We start from the raw sequence: 23,445 nt of genomic DNA, 5'->3' as shown, positions 1-23,445 counted from the left end.
CAATCTCTACTGGCCCGGCAATAAATATAGACAGACTGCACAGCAATGTAAACAACTTGCATCCCTTTACCTACATAATTTACTTATTCTTGTGCAATCTTTCTGCATTAACAATTGTTACAGGACTATCTGTCAAAAGGAGGAGATCCAGCATATCTAAATTGCACTAAGTGTTAGCCATCCAATGAAATAATCTCTCTAAAATAACTGCCCAAATGGCATGTTTAATGAAGCTGGTGCCTTTGAAGACCATTAGAAGGAGCTCTTCTCTCTTAAGTTCAGATTCCTAAATTAAGATGGGGCAGATTCCCACCTCTTAGATTTTCAGTTATATACATTTACAAAAAAGAATGTCTGTTTTTTTTCTGGGAAACTTGTCCCAGTACCATTGGCTGAAGACAAACTTTTCATTATTATTTGTACACAAGCATATTTACTGAGCAGTACTGCATCACATAAAGTGCTCTATGATCTCAGAGCAGTGGTTCCAGCTTTACTTTCCAAGCAGATGAATGCAGGATCTCAGTGTTGACAATCGTCCCCAAGTATCCCCCCCACTACGGCACCTTTTCACCTATTTTTCATGTGCATAGACAGTTACAATAAAGGTCAGGTAGAAATGCTCACCCTGATTGATGGTACTCAGTGAGAGCAGAGTAGTAGGACCAGCTAAAGCTAACACAGGAAACTACACTCCAGCCACTCTCTCATCTGACCAGCTCCTGCTGGTGTACCAAGGGACGAATGATTATATGCGGTATCCTCACATAGAAGCTTTTAGAAGCCAGGCTGCTATTACATTAGATTACTTCCTCTGAAGCTGAAGTACCCATGAAGAAGGGACACCTCTGCCTTGACTTTTGCATTATGAAAATAAAAGTTGTATTAAATGGGCATATGGAAATAATTTAGCTTAGAATTTTCACTTACTGTAATTTAAAAAGTAGTTTGCCAAAAGTAGAGTATTATAACACCTCATTGCAATACTTTTAACTGCATGGTCGTATCTGTTTTTGTGACCTTTACCATGTCTCACTCTGTTCTGTAGAAAGGCAGCAATTTTCTGCTAGCTTCAGTGTTTGATGTCCTAAGATATGTATCACTGAGTATTTTCTAGGGATTTTTATTTGTCTTCCATGTTTTACAAAGGAAACAGAAACAAAAAATATACTGAGTTTCTTTATTTGAAAAAGTAGACACCAACATCAGTAAATGTTTCTGCAATTCTGTGAGTACATTTGAACAAACCACTGAGACAGGGAAGGTTGTGAACAATCACATCCGATTTCTGACATGAACTGTAAATGATGCCTTTCATTCTAAACTGTGTATGAATACCGGGACCAAGAGTAGCTGTTGGATCTCCTACAGCAAAGCACTTCTTTAAAATCCAATTTCACAAAAATTGCCATAAGTAGAATTCCGTTTTTTTCCTCTTCATTACTTCTCCATCAAAAGTGACCCATTCAGAAGCAAAACACTTTTCTCAAACTACCAAAGCAGTGCCGCCCAGCGCTGAGAATTACCCCTGAGCTGCAGGGAGGGTGTCCTCCCTCCCTTCAGAGAAGTCTCATAGGCTTATTGCAGTCAGCAGTTTTGTTGGAAATGCAAGCTAATGGAAGATAAAATATAAGGACGCTTTTTTTTTTTATCACTGTAAAAATATGATCCTAAATACCCACAGGATTTCTGACTTGTTAAATAAGATAAAGCCACTTTTACATAATCACTAACCAGAGAAAAACTACAAAAGTGCCTCATGCACTCAGCTAACAGGGTCTTTGGGTAAAAGGGCCTTTTAACACTTCAGTTTAGAAGATGAAAAACACTGCAGATTTAAGGAACAACATCAGTTCCCCCGCTGCCCTGCTCTGTTCATCAGAATAGTATCTGAGCTTTGGAAACCAATAACAGATTTATTCTGATAATAACTGTATGTCGTTTGAAGAGCTGAGGACCAGAGAGGTGAATTGCTCAGAGCACAAACAAAGAGCGTGATGAAGGCTACAACTGAATGCATCCCACCCGAGGTCTCTGCCAGTGCTTCAGATACAGGATTGCGCTTTCTCTTTGAGCGCTCAGTGCTACGCTCTCATCTCTCTCTTGTGGTACATTAAAATCACTTTTTCTTTGAATAATGACAAATGCAAACTATTTTTAAAACTGTTAGCCTTCCAGTGCCTTCTGGCTCACACTGTGTGCCTCGCAGTTAGTGGAGTGCCTCCACTCTTGCAAGAGAGGAGTGTGAGATCTGGACATCTCCGCAGCGGCTGCCTGCCACTCTGCCCTCATTTGCTCTCAGCTTCCCTGCTCTCACCAAGCTTCCTTCCTCCTCCTCTTCCTCCTAGTCAGAGATTTCTGTATTTCAGAGCCTTTTAGTTAAAATAATATTCTGGTTCTCTGTATAATAAATACTCTCTTCTTTACAGCAAATATTACTATGAAAACTACCTTGAGCTCTACAACTATTGGTGTATAATCTATTTAAAGATCCATGGAAAAAGAAATGGACTTTTTTTCCTTTCCTTATCATATTCTACCTCCTGTAGAGTTCTTTGGCCAAATTATAGCTTTGTAGAAATAATTGCTGTGCAATAGGGTCTGTACGACGATAAAAAGTGCAGCAACATAAGAAAGTCTTTGAGAATCAAAAACAATCTGAACTAAACTAATGAGTCCTAACTAGGGGCTTTAATGAGATTCAAATGAGGAATATTGGCTAAAAAAAACTTCAGATGAGTGTCCTTGACTGAAATTACACTTTTCAATGCAGATTGATAATATCTGGACACAGACTTAGGGGAAAAAGAAATTAAAAAAAAATCTATGTTGCCAGGACAAAATTCTGCCACTAAATCAAAGTTACAATACTTGCATCCAAAATGCATTCATTAAACATCTTCCCTAATCACATTCCTCTCTCCTCATACTCTCTTCTTCAAAGAACACTCCATCACACCATGGTTGGAGTAGAAAGTGAGTTTCAGATCTGTAGGGACTGGCTCAGATGACAAATCAGTAAACTGAGCTCACCACCCCCAGGCTGGCACTGCTGAAGAACCTCCAACCGCAGAGAGGTCAAGGTCCCCCTTGCCCTGTGCTGGGGAGCTCCCTCCTGCTGAGAGTGACCCTGAAATCCCACACTCAGTTTCCCTCTTATTCCAGAAACTGCCAGCTGCTGACAGCACTGCAACTTCTGTGGTGGGATTAAATGATGACTGGAGAATAAACTGGGGCAGTCATTTCCTAACACCTGTGCCAACTCTGAACATAGCAGAAGAGATCCCCTGCAGGGCCCAACTGACCAAAGGTCTCTGCAGCCCATACTGGGTCTCCAGCAGTGACGCAGGAGATGATGTCTGGGGAGGGCAGCCAGCCTGGCCTGCTTCTGGAGTCTGTTTCATGCTCCACCAGCAACCATCTCCTGAATCCTTTCCAAATTCGTTTATGAATCTGAAATATTTTGGAACAAATATTCTATATGAATTACCACAGCTTGATTTACTTCCACAGAGCCCCAACAATATCAACTGGTGGCCAATTTGCCTCTGCATGAGGAAGCATATTTCCTCACAAACATTGAACTGCGGGGATGAAACTTGCTTATAAAGTGGGTGACATTTTGCACAGCTGCTCTGTATTTTATGAAAGGCCACTTATAGATGACTCCTGCTTCTTCCCTCCATTAAGCGGACCTCCTTTAAGGCTGAGAATGAGGTGCAGTGATAACACATCCCTTCATGCTGTAACACTTTTCATCTCAGAAGAAAAACGTCAGGGCCACTGGTGTTTTAGCCACCAGTTGCAGGCAGATTCCCCTGATGCTCTTTTCCACTCATCAAGTCCAAGAAGCAGCCTCGCTGAAACCTGTATCTAGGCTGAAATCTTCTAATAGTATTTACCAGCTGATATTTTTCATTTTGTTTTGGCATCAGTAAAAGGGACTTTTTCCTGATGGCACTGGCAATTCAAAACAGGGCTGCCAGCTACACCTGAGTACCCCAACATCTCGGACGACAGGCAGCACTGCTTCTGCTCCAGCATCTAGCAGGCACGCATCTGGTTTGTCCTGTACCGCACCTTGCCACCACTTGCTGGCTGGACAGTGTAATCATTTATAGCATTTTTATTTGCACCAGTGCTAGCTGGTTTGGCTGCATCAGACAGTGCCTTGAAGGGCTGGGGTCTGGCATCAGCCTGTATTCTGCTTGGCTGGGTCTTCAGCTAAATGATTTCTTTCTGAATTAGGCAGCACCTCCGTTTAACTTTCACCACTCTCTCTCTTCCCACTGAAGGACTGCCAGAGAAACACAACAGGCCAGCACTGCGAGCAATGTCCGGATGGCTTCATCGGTGACGCTGTCAGAGGAGTGCCCACGTTCTGCCAGCCCTGCCCCTGCCCCCTGCCAGCACTTGCCAAGTACGTAAAGAGTGTTTGCTTCTCTTTGAGTTGGGCTGGGTTTGGCCCTTTCCAAGGTGGGGTCAGCATCCCTTCCTGGATGCAGGAGACAAAGGCTGCTGCCCTTGCCAACCGGGGGAAAATAAGAGGACTTTCAGCTGCTCACATTTATAACCACAGGAAACAGCATTTAATTTAGGTGAAAAATACCCTTAAGTGCTCATATCAATTCTTACCAAGAGAGGGGAGAAAATATTTGAGCAAATTCAAGTTGATTTTCTTTTATCCAGGGGCGATTAGTCAGCTGTCTAATTACTTTTAAGAATCCCTTAATGACCAATTCCCAAGGAAGGTGGCATCAGGGATGTATGTGACTGAGACAAACAGGCAGACAGAAAGATCAAACCATGACCTCTGGAAGGTAAAACCAACCACAAAAAAGCATAGCCTGGCAGTCTACTGAGTCAGCAGCAGCTGGATCTGGTTAGTACAGTAACAGTTAAAAGGGCTGGAGGACCCTGTGACAGGTACAGTGCCCCTTGAGCTGATTTCCAGCTACCTTTGGGTAAGAAACTCAAAGCCTGACAGAAAACCAAGACCAAGACAAAGAGCTCCAGCTGTTACCCTCTTCGTGCCTTCAGAAGAAACAAATAACTACAAACCATGACCAGCTATTAGAAACTGCTAGTGGTACGTCAGTAATGCAGATGAAAGAAATTATCAACTTCCTCTTGCTTGAGGTCCATGCTCTGGGAGAGGCATCTCTGCGAATCCCACTGTCGTGCACAGAGGAGATGCTAGTAAACACTTGTCAACGGGTTGAAGCTATTTTTTAATGAGCTACATACTCCCCTTGTGGTGTTTCCCATTTTGCTTTCAGCCGGGCTTCTCAGCAGAGGGGAATTTCCTCACTGTATTTGTTTGCTGTTGCTATAGGATTACTCATACAGCCTTAAGGTGGGATGAGCTGCATTTTGCTCAGCTGCTCAGCGGCACAGGCTCAAAATGGCAATGGAGCAAAATCACTCAGCCAAACTCCCACAGATCGCCTCTTGGCTTTTACAGTGAGCTGCAGACATGTGAGGAGGGTGGAGAACAGCTATTGTTGAAAAACTGCAGCTTTGCCTGGATTAGAGAGAAAATCCTCCAGAGACAGGGGAAGAACCTGGCTTTGCTCACATGTAGAAAGGTTTAGGAGAGAGCTCACAGATGAAGCAGCTCGCTTCCTCCAGTTCCAGTAGCGGCTGTAATGCCAGAAATAGTAGAAATACAACAGTCGGAAGCAGTGCTTTTTCCTTAGCAAAGGAAAGTGATGCTTTTTTTTAACCTGTTGGGCACAGAGCAGCCGCTTCGATGTAAGGAGCAGCTCTCTCAACCACAACCTGGGCTGCACATGCCTGAGGCACTACCGCATGGTGAGACCCAGTCTCTACCAAGCACAGACAGTCAAGCGAACATTTAGGCTGTCCTCCCTATGGTGCGATTTGAGAGGCCATGGCCCAGCCTGCATTCACCGAGTCCTACAGCCCACCGGGCTCTGCAGCAGTGCCCCCTAACCACAGGAAGCCAGCTGGCCCAGCAGGGTTTGGTGTGGTGGGACCACCAAGGACCTGAGCTACAGGCTGTCTCTACCAGTGTTATGGGAGATGAGCACAAAGGCCAAGGAGCATTCCCTGCTTCAACACGCTCCTTAGCCCTGCTGCTGGGGACATACACCTCTCCCATTCCAGATCACTAGAGAGAGAGAAGCCCTGAGCCCAAAAGGACAGCAGCATGGGGATTGGGAAGGGAGAACAAAAGTTGCAAGGAGCATGAATGCAGATGCTTCAATATTACAGCAATATAGGAGTTGGACTTGATGATCCTCATGGATTCCATCTCAGGATATTCTATGTTCTGTCACCCCTTTAAAACTACCTCAGTAAAAATCCACTTCAATTTTTCAGGTTTTTCCCTCAGAAAAGTACTGAAGGCAATAGTTAAAGGAATATCCGATCCCAATTTGCCTCATGCCCCTATTTAAATAACATGCATAAATTGCCTGCTCAGCTTCTTGCATGAGAGAGACCTAACCACAGCAGTAGCCTTCAGCTGGGGCTGGAACAGGCAAATAACAATGATTGAGCAACATTCAGCCTTGCATAACAAAATTCAAAGAACAACTGTTCTTTTCTATTTTTTTCATTTTTACTCCATTAATCCTACTCCATTTATACTAAGGCAAAACAGTAATTCTACCAGAAAGCAGAGAAGCATTAAAAGCCTTAAATAATGAACATCCAAAGGATGTTGGTTTGTACTCTGTTTCACTTTGGGAATAACCAGCGAATTCATAATGACTAGACAAAGTGACCAAATCTGTAAACTGACAGACTCATCAGACACATATTTTTTCTTGGGATTCATCTGTGTGTTTCCAGATTTTCTGGCCAGACTGTCTTCATATCTGCTATCCTGGGAACTTTTGGAATAACTTTTAGACATTACACATGTCATCTCTTTAGAATAAAAAAAAAAGAGGGAGATTGCTTCACAGTCCAGCAGATGTTACTTCTTTTCAAACCTGAGGGAATTTTATGAACTTCTTTCTCCTAAAAGATAACAAAAAATATAAAACCTCAGGAAGGCTTCAGTCTTATTTCATAACTCAAATCCACACTGTGTTTTTTTCAACTACATGAAGGAATTAGCCTCTGTAAAAGAAGAGGAAGGTTGCCAAACTGTTATGATTTTCTTGATAAGCTCTCAAAAAGGCTTTACTGAAGTTAATTTGTGAATTCTGTGAGAAGAATCTCATTTTATGTTCCTCTGGTTATATGAAACTCTTTGAGGCAGCACAGATCCTGACACAGATTTATTTCATCCTGGTTGTCCCTGCTGAGAAATGCTGATGGGAAGTGAAATTATGTAGGAATTCTTGTCACTTTTCAATGCTGCTTGTTCCTGGAACAAGCAGTGTGTGGATTGTGCTCTTTCCCATCGCTCTGAGTCTTTTGTCCTTCTGTGCAAAAGGCATGCAACCTGGCCACAGCTGCCCAGCACTGTATGACGTGGGGCTTGTATTTTAGCAACCATGGGCCTGCAGCTGGCAACTGCTGCCACTCACTACTCTGGTCACATTCCAGTTCTGGCAGGAATTTACTCACACATATTGCAAAATAACTGGAAACATCTTTAGGATTGTATGTCTTTTTCCTGCAAATATATTTAAGCAGTCTATCACTGTGTTTGTATATACAATTTGCACTTTCCACATCTGCCTGCTGCTGTTCCTTGGATCTCATATTTAGTTAAACATTTGTTAAATTCTGAAAACATAAGAAAGCAAAGGAATCCATTATTTAGAATCGTGGCAGTGAAAACTGGAGCCCAAGCCATTACTGCAATCAGTATCACTACTTGGCATGTTGGTCTCAGAAGAGGCCTCAGGCTCTTTTAAGCTTACTCAGAGAGATGGTAGGGCAGCTTTGGTTACCGTAAATGGGAATGGCATCACAGAGGTCATCTTTAACCACTCGGTACTTCCAGACTGGATTTGAGGAAAACTGTAGGATTTGCATAGGAAATTGCTGCACCCATTCCAGAATCTCAGTTCCTGAAGTGCTCACTGTGGTGTCTTTCATAAGCAATATTTTACCCCTTAGAATAAAAAACAGGAAGCAATTAGGTTCGTATGACATACATACATACACATTTTTCCTAAGTCCCTTATCTAAAATGTGTGTCTGATCTATGCTGCCAGAGAAGAACTTATATATATTTGTATTTATATTGCTCCATAGCACTAATCAGTGCTTTCTACACTAATTAAAAAGACTAAACAAGGCATATAATATGAGTAACATACAGAGCTTAAGAATACCTATTTAGCAATGAGTAACCAAGAGTCAGAGTTCACACTGACAGCGAATTTCCATAATGTAATAAAGAAATATTCCCAAGTGTTTGCCATTGCCTGCTATTCTAACTATTTATTCTAATGAAATTCCAGCTTTGCAGTCTCCTGTTACAGGAAAAGTGGAAGCGTGCGCTGTGTCTGTAAGGAAAACTATGCAGGACCCAACTGTGAAAGGTAAGAAACTAATAGAATGACTTACTGCCATGGCTTCAGGCCACTGTCATTAATGGGTAAGTCTTGGATTCAAATAATACTTAATGTAACTATCAGAGAAGGGAGAAAGAGAATGTGTGAGATGTAAAGAGAAATCAATATGAAAAAGATGAAAAAAAGAGTGAAGGATTTTGCCCTTGCAGATGATGCAAAAACATCAGCATATTACCTCTGCATCACTAACATGGCTACAGCAATAGTGAAAGCCCTTTAGACAGATGGCACAAAAATAAAAAACCCACCCTTGTTTTCAGGCCTATGGCTGTAGTCTTTTGTTCTTCCAAAATGCCAGATACATACACAAAGGATAACGCAGACAATTAAAAGGTCAGTGAGGTTTCTTAATGGTTATTAAAATGTCAACCTAGACTACAAGCAATTCAAATCCTACGAAATGAGTAGCAGATGCATAGTAACAGCAGAAAATAGCATCAGCTTTGTTTTCTAATAGCCACTCCTCAGCCTGACACAATGCATCTGTCTCAGGGAAGGCAAAGCTGCGTAAATGGGTTAGAAAAAGTTACAGGAAGAAATCAGCTTGTCCTGGTCACCATGTTAAGTCCTTGACTAACTGCTGCGGTAAGTGGCAAGCAGTGACAAAAGGGACTTCCCTCCCAGTCTTACTCCCGTTCGTGTCAGAAACGACAAAAAGCATTTCAATGACTAATGAGAAATGCACTACTTGTCCCCCCACTTGCTAAAGATTAAGTCCCTGCCCCACGTAAGGTGCTGCTGGGCAGTGCCACCACCCCCTGCTCCTGCTGGCAGCTATTGTGCCTTCAACATGCTGGCAGGAGGACTGGGGGATCTTGAACGAGAAGGGGCATTGCCCCTGTCCCTCCCTGCAGCCCAAATAGCAGCTCATATCCCCAGGGAGAGGAAGGCTACGGCCTCCTCACCACCCTCCCTCCAAGCTCTCCGCAGCAGTGTATGGCAGGCACCTCGGGGCAGTGAGCTGCAGGACAGCCCTCCATGGGCAGCGCCTGGGATCTCTGGAGCAGCACACCGGGGGGGCAATCTGCTCCATTTCCTCTGGCATTCGTGTAGGAGCCTTTCTTGTGCTGCTCCAGGGGCTTGGCACAAACCTATCTGGTTTATATTTGCCAGCAAATGATGTGAAATTTGGAGGTCTTTGTTAGGTACTGAGAAAACCAGCTTCCCAATTCAAAATTTAGGAATGAATCATTTTGCTCCTGGACTCCAGCAATAAGGCATTAAGGTGTTAGCAGATGAAATCCAGGTTTTGTTAGTGCCCAAATGGTAAAAAAAGATAACTGAAGAAATTATACTTGAGTGTCCAAAGTGAATAGAGGAAAAAAGTTCTTTTGGCATTGCCAGGGAAGAGGAAGTTAATCTCTTACTCACCGATAATTACAGGAAGCAAACATGGCTGTAAAATGAAACAAAGATAACTTAGCATCTTTATTATGGGAGAGGAAATATTCTTTGCTAGCAACAAAGAGCCATTTATTGACACAACAGAGGAAAAGGCATTTACTACAGGTCTCTACTTTTTCAGACCGTAAAGCACAGAGATGGAGCAGTATGTTTCCATCCAGCTGTCTCTGCTCTTTTCATGTGCTACCAACTATTCAAAAGAGGCCAAGCACAGTCCAGCCCTCTGAGGTGCACTGAGAGGTAAAGAGAAGGGGAAAGTGAAGGTGACACGTTTACTTTTAGCACTAAAACTTTCTATTTGTTTTACACAGCTAGTCCAGATGAGGACATATGGCTAATAAAAGTGAATCAGATGGTCATAAAAAGCAGCATTTACAAAATCTATCTGTGAGGATGTGAGGAACTGTCCACTAAGTTTCTGGCAAGTGAGCTGAATGGTATATTTCAGAAAAGAAGAAAAAGATAATCACCTTGCCCTGATGAGAGGGCAGACATTGTGGGCCTGATGGGAATAGCCCAGTCTTTGGTAGATGCTGGCTAAAAGCCAGAGCTGGATAGCAGTAGGCAAAACGTTGGTGTCACCACAGCTCAATGACTTCTGTGACTTGGTAGCCACATTAGACAGAGAATCAGTTGGAAAGTACTGAACTAGAGAAAATTAAAAAGCAACTCTGCAAGATTTTGAGACTTCAGAATAAATCAAATGGTTCAACAGATTTAAAAAAAAAAAAAAGGGATTTTTTTTGTTCAAAAGTCATAAATACTAAAATTCTCAAATTTGGGAAATTACTACAATCTCATATTGGCTGAAATACTAGGAAATTATAGCAAGGCTTTTGGCATGACTAAATAGTAGCATTACCCATCACTGCCTGCTGTAACTCCCATGAGAACGGGGAGTGACTGCACCGAAGTCAGCTAAATCACGCTCATTATGCTCCGTGTCACATTCACAATCCTTCAAGGGGTGCATAGAACTCCAGGTCACACTTTATTCTTTACATCTGGGTCACCCAAATGATAAGATCTGCACCAAAGGTTCTGGCAGTGCTGCAAAGAGACAGAGTCTTTGCCATTGGCAAAGGCAGTGTTTGACGCAGCCAAGTGGTTTATATTAAGATGCTTAAAGTTTTATGTGTTTTTACTGTGGGGGTTCAGGACTGGAACATGAACAAAGCAGCACTGAGGAAATTACTTTCTTTATTAAAAACTAAAAAAGAACCTCAGCAAATGTAGGAACAGATCAAAACTGGAAGGTCTTATCAGATCTCCCACATTTTCATTGTTCAGACAGAGCAGAACCTGGATTTGATTGTGTTCAGATTTTAGGAGACAACAGACCTCGGCTCAGGTCCCCAAGTCAGAAACCTGCAAAAATTAAACTAAACTGCCTGGGAGCTCATCCTCCCCACCCACAAAGGGCAGAGCATCTTAAAACAGGACTTTAAGGATGGGAGAAAAGACAAGGACAACAGAGTGATAAAACAGGATGAAATACAATAACTATTCCTTACCTAAATCACTGCAACAGCTATTCAATCCTCCAATTTCTTCAGTGAGCAATTGTTACAGCAGCTAGTTATCCCCCTCCCCACAGTAATTCTTCATTCACAGTTTAGGGGTAGGAGTCCCTGATCTCTGTGCCCCAGGCTGCTGGGTCATGGACCCTCCTGCCACCCTGCAGTGACACCATGAATGGCATATGTTGCCCTGTCCTGCCAGCTATCCCCTCCAGTCCATCAGATGCTGCTCTGCACTGTTTCAGCCACCAGCTCCTCCAGCAATGTCCTTGCTCAAGGATTTGCCCCACGAGCTGTTCCATGCCCACCCCGGTGCCAGCTCTGTTCGCTTTGCTGTTTGTTTTGCAAAAGCTCCTCTAGCCCATAGGATTAAGCACATTCCCTGTGACCAGCAGAAACTCCTTTAACTGAAACCCTCTCCTTTCTTTCCAAATGATGACACCAAATCTATTACCTCTTGTCTTAGCTTAGGGTCACTGGTCACCTGGGTGCATTAGGTAACACCTAGTTTGTCTAGACCTTCAAAACCCACTGCAGTTTCAACATCTCTTCCATTTTAAGATGTGGCAAGTTTTCAACTGAAACACTTCCTAAACACGACAAGACATGAAAACCAACTTGGACCCATTTCAGGCCACTCCTGGAGTGCTTGCTACCCACCTCCCTCTCTCCCTCTGCAAACCAGCAGAGGAGTCCTCCCCTCTTGGGCTGGTGGCTGCTCTCAGCCTTTTGCCCACAACCAGCAGGCTAACATCGAACAAAGCTGAAAAATTGAGGCTGGTTCAGTGCCTATTCTGTTTTGCAAAAAACAGAAACCATCCCAATGCCTCACCTCAAGTATTTATATAAACCTTTTCTGGTCAGTACTTTGTTACATGCATTATAATGGAAATAAGGTCTGAACTTCCTCTGAGTTTCAGCATCATGAAATGCAGTATCTTAGCCCAGTTTCCTATATAACACAATATAGTTGGCGAGATCCAGTGCTGAAAGAGACCGAAATAAACACTAGAGCTGCCTCTCTGCCAAGGTCATTCTGTCATAGATTTTAAAACAATGGGAAACAAATCATTTTACTGCTAAAGACACACCAAAAACAAACAAAAAAAAAATGCAGACTGGTGTGATTGAGATACCAGGCGTGTGCAAGAAGGGAAAAATCTATAACTGTACAGATTGAGATTAGAGCACAAAACAGCCTCTGCAGGAATTCAGCTCCTAATTTGCCTTCTGTACATTAGTAGCTGCAGACTGTCATCAATTCCTGGTGACGTAAATAAGGTCAGAGAAAAAATGGTGCTGCAGATGGAAATATTGCTCATCATCACTGGGCTTGATCTTTTTTTCAGGTGTGCCCCTGGTTACTATGGCAACCCTTTGCTGATTGGAAGCACTTGTAAAAAATGTGACTGCAGTGGCAACTCAGACCCAAACCTGATTTTTGAAGACTGTGATGAAGTGACCGGCCAGTGTCGCAACTGCCTGCACAACACCAGTGGGTTCAAGTGTGAACGATGTGCTCCAGGTTACTATGGGGATGCCAGATTCGCTAAAAACTGTACAGGTATTGTCTATAGTTTAGTATAGCAGAGCCGAGCAAAACAAAGCACAGCATGGTCTACGGATGACCTCCAGGAGCTCAGAGATGCCTTAATTAGTCATCAGACACCTGTGGCCCTGGGAGGCAGGGGGTCTACCTGCAGGGTAATTTGGATGCCTATTCAGTTGAATCATCCCAGGCACTAACACTCTTTCCATCGCCCACAAGGAAGTCTCAGACCCCAGAACCCAACATCTCAAATGTCTGGACAGGATGAATGTAGGCAACGTTGTGTCCTGCATCTTGTTTTAAATAAGGGTCTCTAAGCTTTCTTTGGGCAGAGAGTTCACCTTTGTGTTTGGTCAAACCACATGCTGCCCAACATGACCACTCAGACTGAGGGCGCTTAAAGACTTGAAAGCATTTTTTATGGGAACAGGACTGCCTTTCCTGTCCTGACCCAATCCCTGTGTGTCCAACTCCAGGATGTAATTCACATCACTAAGTCACGTGCTTAAATTCCCTTTACGCTGAACAGGGAGAGATGGTGCTTGCACACAGTAATCCCAGAAGCGAATCACAAGTATCCAAACCAGCCAAAAAAGACAGTGGCTGTAGGGAATAGTGTGCCCCAAAACTCACCTCCTGCCAGGATTTAGGCAACCAAGACATGCTTGAAATTCAACATCTCTGTGATTTTGAGGTTGCCAAAGCAAACCTTGCTTATGCACTTCACTGCCTAATTCAGTTCACCAGAGATGATTTAAGTGCAGTTCTCCCGTAAGGAATGACAGGATCTAGTTTGTGGCTCCTGGATGCCATGAGGCAGGAGAAACGCACCCAGCACAACTCAGCAAACCGCAGCAGTCATGCCCTGGCCATGTGCAAAAGCAGAGCTTCAAACTGCTAAGAGTAGCTTTGCCAGAAGTCTGAGGATTACAGGGCATTCCAAGTGTCTAAGAAGATTATGTAAAACATAATTTTGGAAGGCATCTCTGAACACAGAGTTTCTAAACTGAAGTTAAGTCAAATTTTCATCACCTCAGTATAGTTTTGCTTTGCACCCTTAAGGAATTGCAGGAATTAGAGGCAGAATGCCTCAGTATTATTTACGTTTCTGAGGTACAGTTTAAGTGGGATTTCATGGTGCACAGGGCTTCTCTATACAGGTTTTTCATGCAGAGTATAAATCAGCTTCGTAATTCTCTTGGTCAGCAGATTTCCTTGTAATGTTTGATCTTTGCTAAAAATAAAAAGTGCCTGGGCACTTGAATATGTTGTGAGAGGTACAGCTTTCTCTATTTAGGAATGAATTTAATCTTGTAGTTGACTCTAGCAAATCCTGATTTTGAAGTATTATGTTTCAGAGAATTACACACTTCTTGTTTCACCTTTATTTCTGCTGAACACCGCAACGTGCTGTACTTGACAGTGCTGTGTAGACTGTGTGCACCACTCAATACATTGCTGATTTCCAAACTATTTGGGTAGTTTACAAGGCAAGTTTATACTTTGGCATTTTGGAGCAATTAGGAACTCTTATTTAGAAAAATATTGGTTCTGAAATAAGACAAATACTTTCTTTAGAATACAAAAACACAGAACAGAAACCAGTGTAAGAAACAAGAGAGTCTGTATACATGGTTTCCACGGAGCACCTCAAAGGGTATATAGAACAAAAAATTTCCAGAGAACTAAATGAGCGAACAGCTCTATCCAGCTAAGATCACCTTTTTTTCTTTTGAGCAAAAGACAAAAATCTGCGTAGCTGTCAACAGTTTTCAGTTTCTTTTCAATATTTTTTTAACCACATGTCCTTTAGCCATACTTCAAAGCTTTCCACAAATGTCCCTCAGAAAAAAAGGTAAATTTAGAAGCTTTCTCCACCAGTAAGCCACAGTAGCACTGAAAGTCTTAATTCCCTACTAAAAGTGTGGAACTCCTTATACAAGTAGGTGAAAAAATGTCAGGACTGCTTTTGAAATTAATTTACTGTATGCATCTGTGTAGCAAATTAAGAGTTATCCATTTAAATAAGAAGATATAATTTTATTTTCTTGAGCACCAATCTCATCCAAATTTCACTCTTGTAACTGCAATCTTGCCACGTGGGGATAGCCTAGATCCTGTGATATAGGTAAAGGGAAATCTCTGCTTTCAACTGAAACTTTTTTTTCACTTCTTAACAAAAGAAATAAAAAAATTTAAAAAATCATAGATCCAAAATCTGGGAGGCACCGAGTTCATACACATCGTGGTGAGGTCAAAACATTGATTGCACCACAAAATTAACAACCAAATTCTGTTCTTACATTACTACAAAAATTGAGTAGTTCTTCTAACACTGGTTCACTTTTATACAGAATTATTCCAATGTTGGTGCATTGTGTTGACTTTGAAGCTGCATTAAACATTTTTCCTGACAATTCCTCGAATGTGCAATGTGGAATGTAAATACAAGGGTAATTCATAGAGAACAATGAATGGGTTGCAATAAAATGGCAGTAAACAACTTTGTTATATGAGATTCTGCTGAAACCATGAATCATAAGAGTAAAACAAATTCCAGATAAGTTACTACTGTTCTTATGTTCTGTTTGAGTTTTTATTATTCTATCAAAGTGTTCCAAAAATATTTTAATCTTTAAAATAATATATTTTAAAAGGCCAACTAAACCTTGAAAGAGACACTTGAGATTAAAAATTATACTTTTTAAAAAGCCACTTGTGCTGGCAATAAAAATGTAGCTTATTCAAGTTTAAAAAAATGTAAAACCTCATTTATTCTTCATTGCAAGTGGTAGGAGATATTTACTTTTTGATATGTGCAAGCTGCTGATGGAACTGGAGTCCACTATCAGTCCCTGATAGCTGGAAAGCTTATTTAGTGGCAGCCTGACACAGCTCTGAAAAATTCCACAGGGCTGTGGAGAGACTTTTAACTAATAATTAACTTTAGTTGTACTGCTTTTCTTAGCCCATCTCCTAAATGTCAACCTCTCTAGACAGTGATGCCAATGGCCCAGCTGGGCAACTCTGGCCTTGCTGCCTCTGCTTGTGACCAGCTGAGACACTTTGAACAAGTTGTTTCAGCAGAGGATTTCTGGTTCTGTTTTCTGCCTTATATTTTATCTGGTCCATTTGACGGCAGTGTAAAAAACACCTTTTTCTACATTCTGAAGGGAAAAACCAGTACAAGAAGTCCTTGACTTTGGTTTGACTACCCATGCACAATCCTACATACAATCATTTCACTAGTCTTGGGAGGGGAAAGGCGAGTTGTACATTTTGAAGATTCTTCTTTCAAAAATCCTTTCTTTTTCCCCCAGAGTGTAACTGTGGAGGGAGAGTGTGTGACAGCCAGACCGGAGAATGCCTTGCAGACAGTCCTGAGGCTTCTACTGGCACAGACTGCCCAACCATCAGTAAGAAGATTATCACAAGAACACCAAAAATTAATATCGCTCTTGTATTTAGATGCTTACAAATACTAACTTAAAAGCTTGGCTGTCCAGTGAGCTCAGCACTTTGACCTGGGTCCCACAGGGCACTTAAACATGTGAATATGCACAGTGCCCCGCTGACTGAGTAAATATGTTCTTGTTTGACTGAGTATGTGGGTATGTCCAATTCTGTGACACAAGCCGAATGTTTAGGTACAAACTGAGGAGCAGTACTGAAGTATCACCAAAGCCACTTCTATAGACTTTGAGACACAGTGCCTGCAAAATCATATTCTGGCCCTAAAAACTGCCATCACAACTTATCTGTGCCATCTTGCATATAATTTCTGGTTTTCTAGCTGTACATCTAATATAAATTGTTGCTTTTGACAATTTGACATATATCCATCAGTCAGTTGCTTTTCCACTATCATCTCCCCTATTCTAATGATTGGAAGCCTGGGGAGTTTCCAGAAGCACTGTGTTGTAACTATTGGTAACCACTGATATTTTTATAAATGTTAGTATAATTATGCCTGTGGCATAATGCAGACCATGTAGCACACATGGGTTCCTAAACCAACTCCCAATAAGGGGGGTCATGTCCCTGGAAGTGCAACCAGAAGGAAAACAGAAGGAGCTGCTGCCATCAAGAATACAAGCTATTTGCTACATAATACAAGCTTTTGCTACCAAGCAAAAGTTTCTGTAGGAATAAGTATTTCATGTTCACCTAAGTCTCCTGCATTTAGTGGTGGCATCAATGTCACTAAAAATAAGGCTGTATTGCAAGCATTTGGCAGAGACAAAGATATAGTTTTGTGCAAGCATGTCCCAAACGTGTTATAACTGTGCTTTTAGAAGTTGCCTTCCTAATGAAATAGGCAGTCAAGACTCCATCCGCTGGACACCCTACCTTCTCATACCACCACATTTTAAATACAGAGTTTTGGGTTCTGACAAAATGAAGTTGTTTTTTTGACTCTCATCTGTTGTTCCTCCCACCACAAACATGCAGGGCCTCTAGGGAATAGCCAGGAAATACCTCGTCTCTCTCCCTGCTGATTACAGAGCCGCTGTGGCAGCCTCTTGGAGCAGTCCCATCTGGTGCTGCTCAACTGGAAGCATCATGACTGTACTGTGGGACCTTGGAAGTGGGCGGATGGAAGTGAAAGAAAAATGGGTATACATCAGGATTCATCAATGACAAAGAGAGGGAACACCATGGGGCAAGAGCACTATAATGTGAATTTAAGATATTTGCTGTTAACTGACACAAACACTAAAGAAAAATGACACTCTTTTATTTTCTTATCAGGCTGCGATAAATGTATTTGGGATTTGACAGATGACATCCGATTAGCAGTTCTGGCAATCGATGAAAGCAAATCAACTTTACTGAGCATTTCTACAGGTGTTGCAGCTCAAAAGCGCTTGAATGACCTGAACCTCACTACCAGCCATCTCAAGGTACAAATATTGATGACATTTCATTTTTTAATGTAATTTTAATCTATGAATTTCCACTCAATTCCTGTAAATTTCAATCACTGCCCTCACTAGAGAAATAATTTGTTTTCAGATGCACTGACTTTTTCCCCCCCCCCACAGGAAGCAATGTCCAAAAAAAAGAACTATGCTGCGCTTTGGGCCATTGAGGTTGGTGATACTGCAGATGAAACAAATGATCTCCTGAGAGAGACAGCAACACTTGATGAACAGGTTTGTTTATAGCCCCCTGCCAGAACTCTTGAGGGTTTGCGGTTTGTCATATTCTCATGCTGGTATAATAGGTTAGTATAGAATAGTTCCAGTTGGAAGGGACCTACAGTGATCATCTAGTCCAACTGCCTGACCACTTCAGGGCTGACCAAAAGTTAAAGCATATTATTAAAGGCATTGTACAAATACCTCTTAAACTCTGACAGATATGGGGCATCAACTGCTCCTCTGAAACCCATTTCAGTGTTTGACCACCCTCTGGGTAAAGAAATGTTTCCTAACACCTAGTCTGAACCTCTAGGTTCACCAAACAAGACTGGGAGTGCCCTGAAAGATAGTTGGGAGGACTTTCTATTCCTATTTTCTATTTCTAAACATCCTACTTTAGCTATGAACTAAAAGCATAAATGATATATTAAGTCTTCTTCCCAGAAAAGGAAAGATGTAGGGCCAAATTTTGTTGAATGCGGTCAGAGGTTTGTCACTAATCACAAAAAGCGCCCTCTCAGGCTCTGAGTTCCCACCTACCCCCCTACACAAAATGTTTGATCTGAGATAGACACACTGCCTTTCCATTTCATTTCACATTTTGATTTCTAATTAAGCAAAGTAACCGGCACCGAACTAATTCAGATTGACTTTGGGAGTATTTGTACTATATCTTTTTTACATGTATGCTGTCATAAAATTAAATTATCCCCGCTTACGCACTTCAAAATACATTACAAAACTGCCAGTTTAAAAGGTTTTTCACGTACCCACTGAGATGGAAGCCTGATCAGCCCTCAAGATATGTTTTAACACAACTGTAATCAAAAATGTTGCATCCACATTCAATTGCCAGGCTATAAAATTAAGGTTATCTGTTCTCAGCTCACATGACACTTTCATTGCCCCCTAAAATAATACTGATATGATATATGTTAAAAGAAGAAGTAGGGTTCAAAATTGCTTCTCCTCTATTTTAAAGAGATATTACTAAACATCTTTCTGTTGCTAAGAAATATATATATTAGTGAGATACATAACTCTTATCCTCAGAGATAACCACAGCTGTAGCAGGACTAGAGTATATTTCATGCTTATTGCAAAATGACAGACCTTATATTTATTTACCAATTCCAAATTAAAATCCTACTTTGGACTAAAACTTAAATACAGGAGCAAGTAGGAGAAAAAAAAAAAAACAAACACAAAGGCAGAGGAGAAAGGACTGTATAGAGAGGTGGAAGAGAAAATTTGGGTTTGGATGTTCTTAATCAGCACTTACTTAGCAGAAAGGACACTGCAGAATTACACAGACTATGCCTGTGTTCAAGAGAGGTTTGATTAAATCAGCTCACACACGCATACGCACACCTCTCTACCTGTGAAAATCTGGCAGAGCTCGTGGACCTCAGTGTCCCTCTATGTAGTTGGTAGGCAGGATGATTAAGGCTTAGTGCATTTGGATAATAACATTTTTGTCATCTTCAGTACTATCTGGGGATTTCTTAGCTCATTCCTCAGTTTGAATTTCCCTGAACCAATAAATTCAGTATTTCCTCTGGTCTTTTCTCCCTGGTTAGTTCTAATAGTTGTTCCACATGAACATTTGTGATTGCTTGTAAAGGGAGGGAAATAATGGCCTGAGACTCTTACAGTGGAAGGAAGACCACAGTAGTAGTTCTGAATATATTGAAGTTTTTGCTTTTTCAAGGCACTTTTACAGAAAATGGGTGCTAGGGCCTTGAGTAGGTTTTGCAGAGATATGCTGCATCTTCTATTCAGCGCATTTCACATGCGTGTCCCCGTGTCTGAGGGGTTGCTGCAAATTCTGATCTAAACCCCAAAGGCAGGATGAATGCACCAACTATAGGCAAATCCTCCTGCTAAATTAGAAGAATAAATGTGACCTGTAACTCCCTGAGTCTGCTTGGGATGAGCTTAAAGTAAAACAGTACATAGCTCAATCCTGAATGTCTGGCAGAGACTTGGGGGAGCCAGGCACCTTTCTTTCCTGCACTCTTAGCAAATTTCAGGATGCACATCTGTGCATCAGCAGGAATTTGAGTGTCTTTAAGAGCACCCCTCACTCATGCTGCTGTGTTTCCCATCAATCTCATGGCAATCAGCAAGCCTGTCTCAGCAATGCCCCATGTGTTCAATAGTTAAAGAAAAGTCTGGCATGGAAAGAGTATTATTAGGGCAAACATGTATAAAAACAGTAACAGGTTGCTTAAAATAAGCATGAAGTGGAGATGCTGAGCAAGAGAGCATCCACAAAAAACCCTGATAGAAATAGAGGAATACAAATAAAAAACAGCATTCTTTCCCTCCAAAGACTAAAAAACCCAAGTAAATAGAAATGAAACCAAAACCTTTCAATAAACCCTCATATTTCTTCTGTTCGGGTGCCCATCCACTTCTGCGGCCCTGCCTTCAAGCGCCACCTGGTGCCTCTGCAAACCCGGAGTGAAACCCGTGTTTGTGGGTGACGGCAGCTGCCGGCGCAGGGCTGGAGAAGGGCAGCAGAGTCCTCGGCCCTTGCAGCATAAAGCAAGTATGAAGTGACCCCACCAACTGCCAAATATCTTCTGGCACCCCAAACCCAGAAACTAATTTTACAGTGGTAATTTTTGCTGTTGCAGCCCCAACGGGGACCATGAATGGAACACCACTGGCAAGCGGTGGTGTGGACTTACACGTGTACACACACATACAACACAGTGTCCAGGAAACATTGATGGCACAGTAGTCTATTTTTTTTTTCTCTTTCCTGGGAAATACCAGTGAATATTAAATCTAAGGACTCCCAAAGTCAGCGACGTTCTCAGAAAGATAGTAACTATGACATGGTAACTCTTCATTTTCCTTACATGTAAGGGAACACAACACAGAGTACAGCCTCCAACTTAATATAGTATAGGAGGGCAGCTATTCTCTTCATAGCATTTTGAATCCTCATGTTTTTTCCTAATTTTAACAAGTTACAGAGCTGGGGACCTCACTTGAGGGAGACACTGATCTAAAAATGGTTGTGAGCTTGACACCCACCCTTCAGTCTATATGCTTACTCAGAAAACGCCATACCCAGCAAAATGAGCCAGCCCCGATGAATGCCTAGGAGACTCAGCAGATGGGAGTTTTACAACTGTACATAATTTATAGCAATTTGATTGCAGCAAATGATGGATAAATATGGGACAGATTTTAATCTCTCACTCTGCAATTCTGAAAATACTGACAAGACAGCCCTTCACTTCAAACACCTCTGTAAATACCACTTTATATGATAAATGGACTTTCACATACTCATCAGGAGAAAGCAAAATGCATGTTTACACTGTTCATCCTCACACATGCGTGTGGATCTGAAAAGAAATCTAATGTCTAGCTCACATGGTTTATTCATAGGGAAATGAAGCATCCAGCAAAGGCCGACTGGTGCAGAAGGAAACCATGGAGACCAACAACCGCGCTACTCAGCTTGTGCAGCAGCTCAGTAATATGAGGGATAACATTCAAGGTAAATAGATTTCTTTCTGGTTCAGCTCAGTGTCAAGCATTTATTAATGAAACCTCCAGCAAAAAAATGTCATAGCACCTGGGCATTCTCGCAAAGCAACCCGCACATAAGGCTTTTGCAGCCTGCCATGTCATGACAAAATCTTGTCTTTTTTAAAGACAACTGACACCCAGAACCAAGAGCTTCTCTTTCTTTTTTCTCTCTTTGACAGAGTGAAATAATAGTAAATAGGTTTTCATGAAATACACCAAGCTAATTCAGCCTGTAGCCTTTGTTTGTTTGAATAACTGCTCAAGGTATTTATGTACACTTGTGGTAAAAAAAAAGAGTCAGTATTGGATTGGGGCTGGATGAAGCCACAAACACAAGCACAGGACAGGTGATGAGAGTGCTCTATGTCTTACTTGTCAGCAGATTCATGCAAGTGCACTTTTCCCATCCTGCTGATAAATAATGGAGGTCACAGCTAGACAGCTTTTTTTTAAATTGTGCTTTCCCTTTTGAACCCATGGCCGTCAGTTAGGTCTGACTAACTCTGGTGATTATAACAGTGAGTGTAACTTTAAATCCAGTTTTTGCCTTTTAACAAACTGTTGCTGAGTAGGATTGTGCTGGTTCATATAACTTCATGCAAATGCATCTAAAAAGAAAAGGACACAGATAATAATTTGGTGAACTTACTGCTTCCCCAGGCAGTGGTGATTTTCTTTTCAAGCTGCTTATTGTTTCATCTGACCAGAATTTCCAATTGAGTTTGGGTCCAGACACAACTACAGAGCATCGCAGACTAGCTGCTGTCCTCTTGTTGGTTTTTTTTCTTAAAAAAAGAAGTAGAATTGGAAAACTGCATTCTTATTGCCAACTTTCTCCCCAAAGAAAGTGTTGCCTCTAGTAAAAGTGAAAGGCAGAATTGTAAACCATGTGGCTAGCGCAGTCAGTCCAAAACGGTTAGAGTGATGCAGTTTCGCAGTAGGAGAGGTAAATATGATGGTGAAGGTCTCCCAAAATTAGGGAAAGAATGAAACCAAGAGCGTTTTCATGTTAAAATGTTGGGACAAACTGTCAACTATTGTCTCAGTGTCCTGCTCATCTGTCCGTGTGATGTGAGGGGACGCAGGTAAAACTGATAAAGTCCGTCCTTGGGCAACATGCTAGAGCAATAAAAGCATCTCTAGAACTAGCATAAATTTCAAAACATAACTTCTCTTCTAACTGTAAATGTATTTATTTTACAACTTTCCAGGTGAAGATATTTTTTTATTTAGAGCCTGCAAAACTTCTTGCGTCTTTTTACTGTCCTATATATCAGAGGATAAATGACAACAGTGAACACCTTCCCAAGCACAACCGCACTTAAAAAAAGTTTCCTAGTCAGAGATGATCATCTTCATCTGGAATAACTATGACATATCGTTATCATGCTGATATATAAAACTGAGATTAAACAAACTGCAGCCTCTTCTTCAGTACCTACAGAAAGCAATAAACTCCAAGTGAACATACTCAGAAGCATCCCTGTCCCCTGAACACTTGCATCCTGCCACAGAGCACACTGATTTCCCCCAGTCTTTGGTAAAGCCAATGGTATACAAAAGCTGTCATGTATAGCACCAGAATAGACAGGCTGACTGGCAGCTGAGGTTAAACGGCCCTTTTTCAACAGAAATACTTGATTAACAGACCTGAGTGGTTCTGTCTTAAGAGTAATTATTGCAAGATCTGTGGCAACTTCTGTAAGGAAGAGAAGTTATATATCAACTCTTACCCTTGCTTATCCTTATCTCCATGAGTGCTTCAACCAGTG

At 41.7% G+C, this 23,445-nt stretch overlaps 1 protein-coding gene across 2 annotated transcripts in view; it reads left to right on the top strand.

The window, feature by feature from the left end:
- The window catches only part of LAMA4 (laminin subunit alpha 4), a 100,960-nt gene that overhangs the window by 28,837 nt on the left and 48,678 nt on the right, over window positions 1–23,445 (top strand). For both annotated transcript variants that reach the window (XM_074150139.1, XM_074150140.1), the window contains exons 3-9: window positions 4,296–4,420; window positions 8,391–8,471; window positions 12,778–12,992; window positions 16,298–16,393; window positions 17,730–17,881; window positions 18,023–18,133; window positions 21,530–21,641. In XM_074150139.1, coding sequence (XP_074006240.1) covers window positions 4,296–4,420; window positions 8,391–8,471; window positions 12,778–12,992; window positions 16,298–16,393; window positions 17,730–17,881; window positions 18,023–18,133; window positions 21,530–21,641 — 892 coding nt within the window. The remainder of the gene's footprint in view (window positions 1–4,295; window positions 4,421–8,390; window positions 8,472–12,777; window positions 12,993–16,297; window positions 16,394–17,729; window positions 17,882–18,022; window positions 18,134–21,529; window positions 21,642–23,445) is intronic.

This window comes from Numenius arquata, chromosome 7 (assembly GCF_964106895.1).
Source record: "Numenius arquata chromosome 7, bNumArq3.hap1.1, whole genome shotgun sequence".
Classification (NCBI taxonomy): Eukaryota; Metazoa; Chordata; class Aves; order Charadriiformes; family Scolopacidae; genus Numenius; species Numenius arquata.
This window is presented reverse-complemented; position numbering and strand designations above follow the sequence as displayed.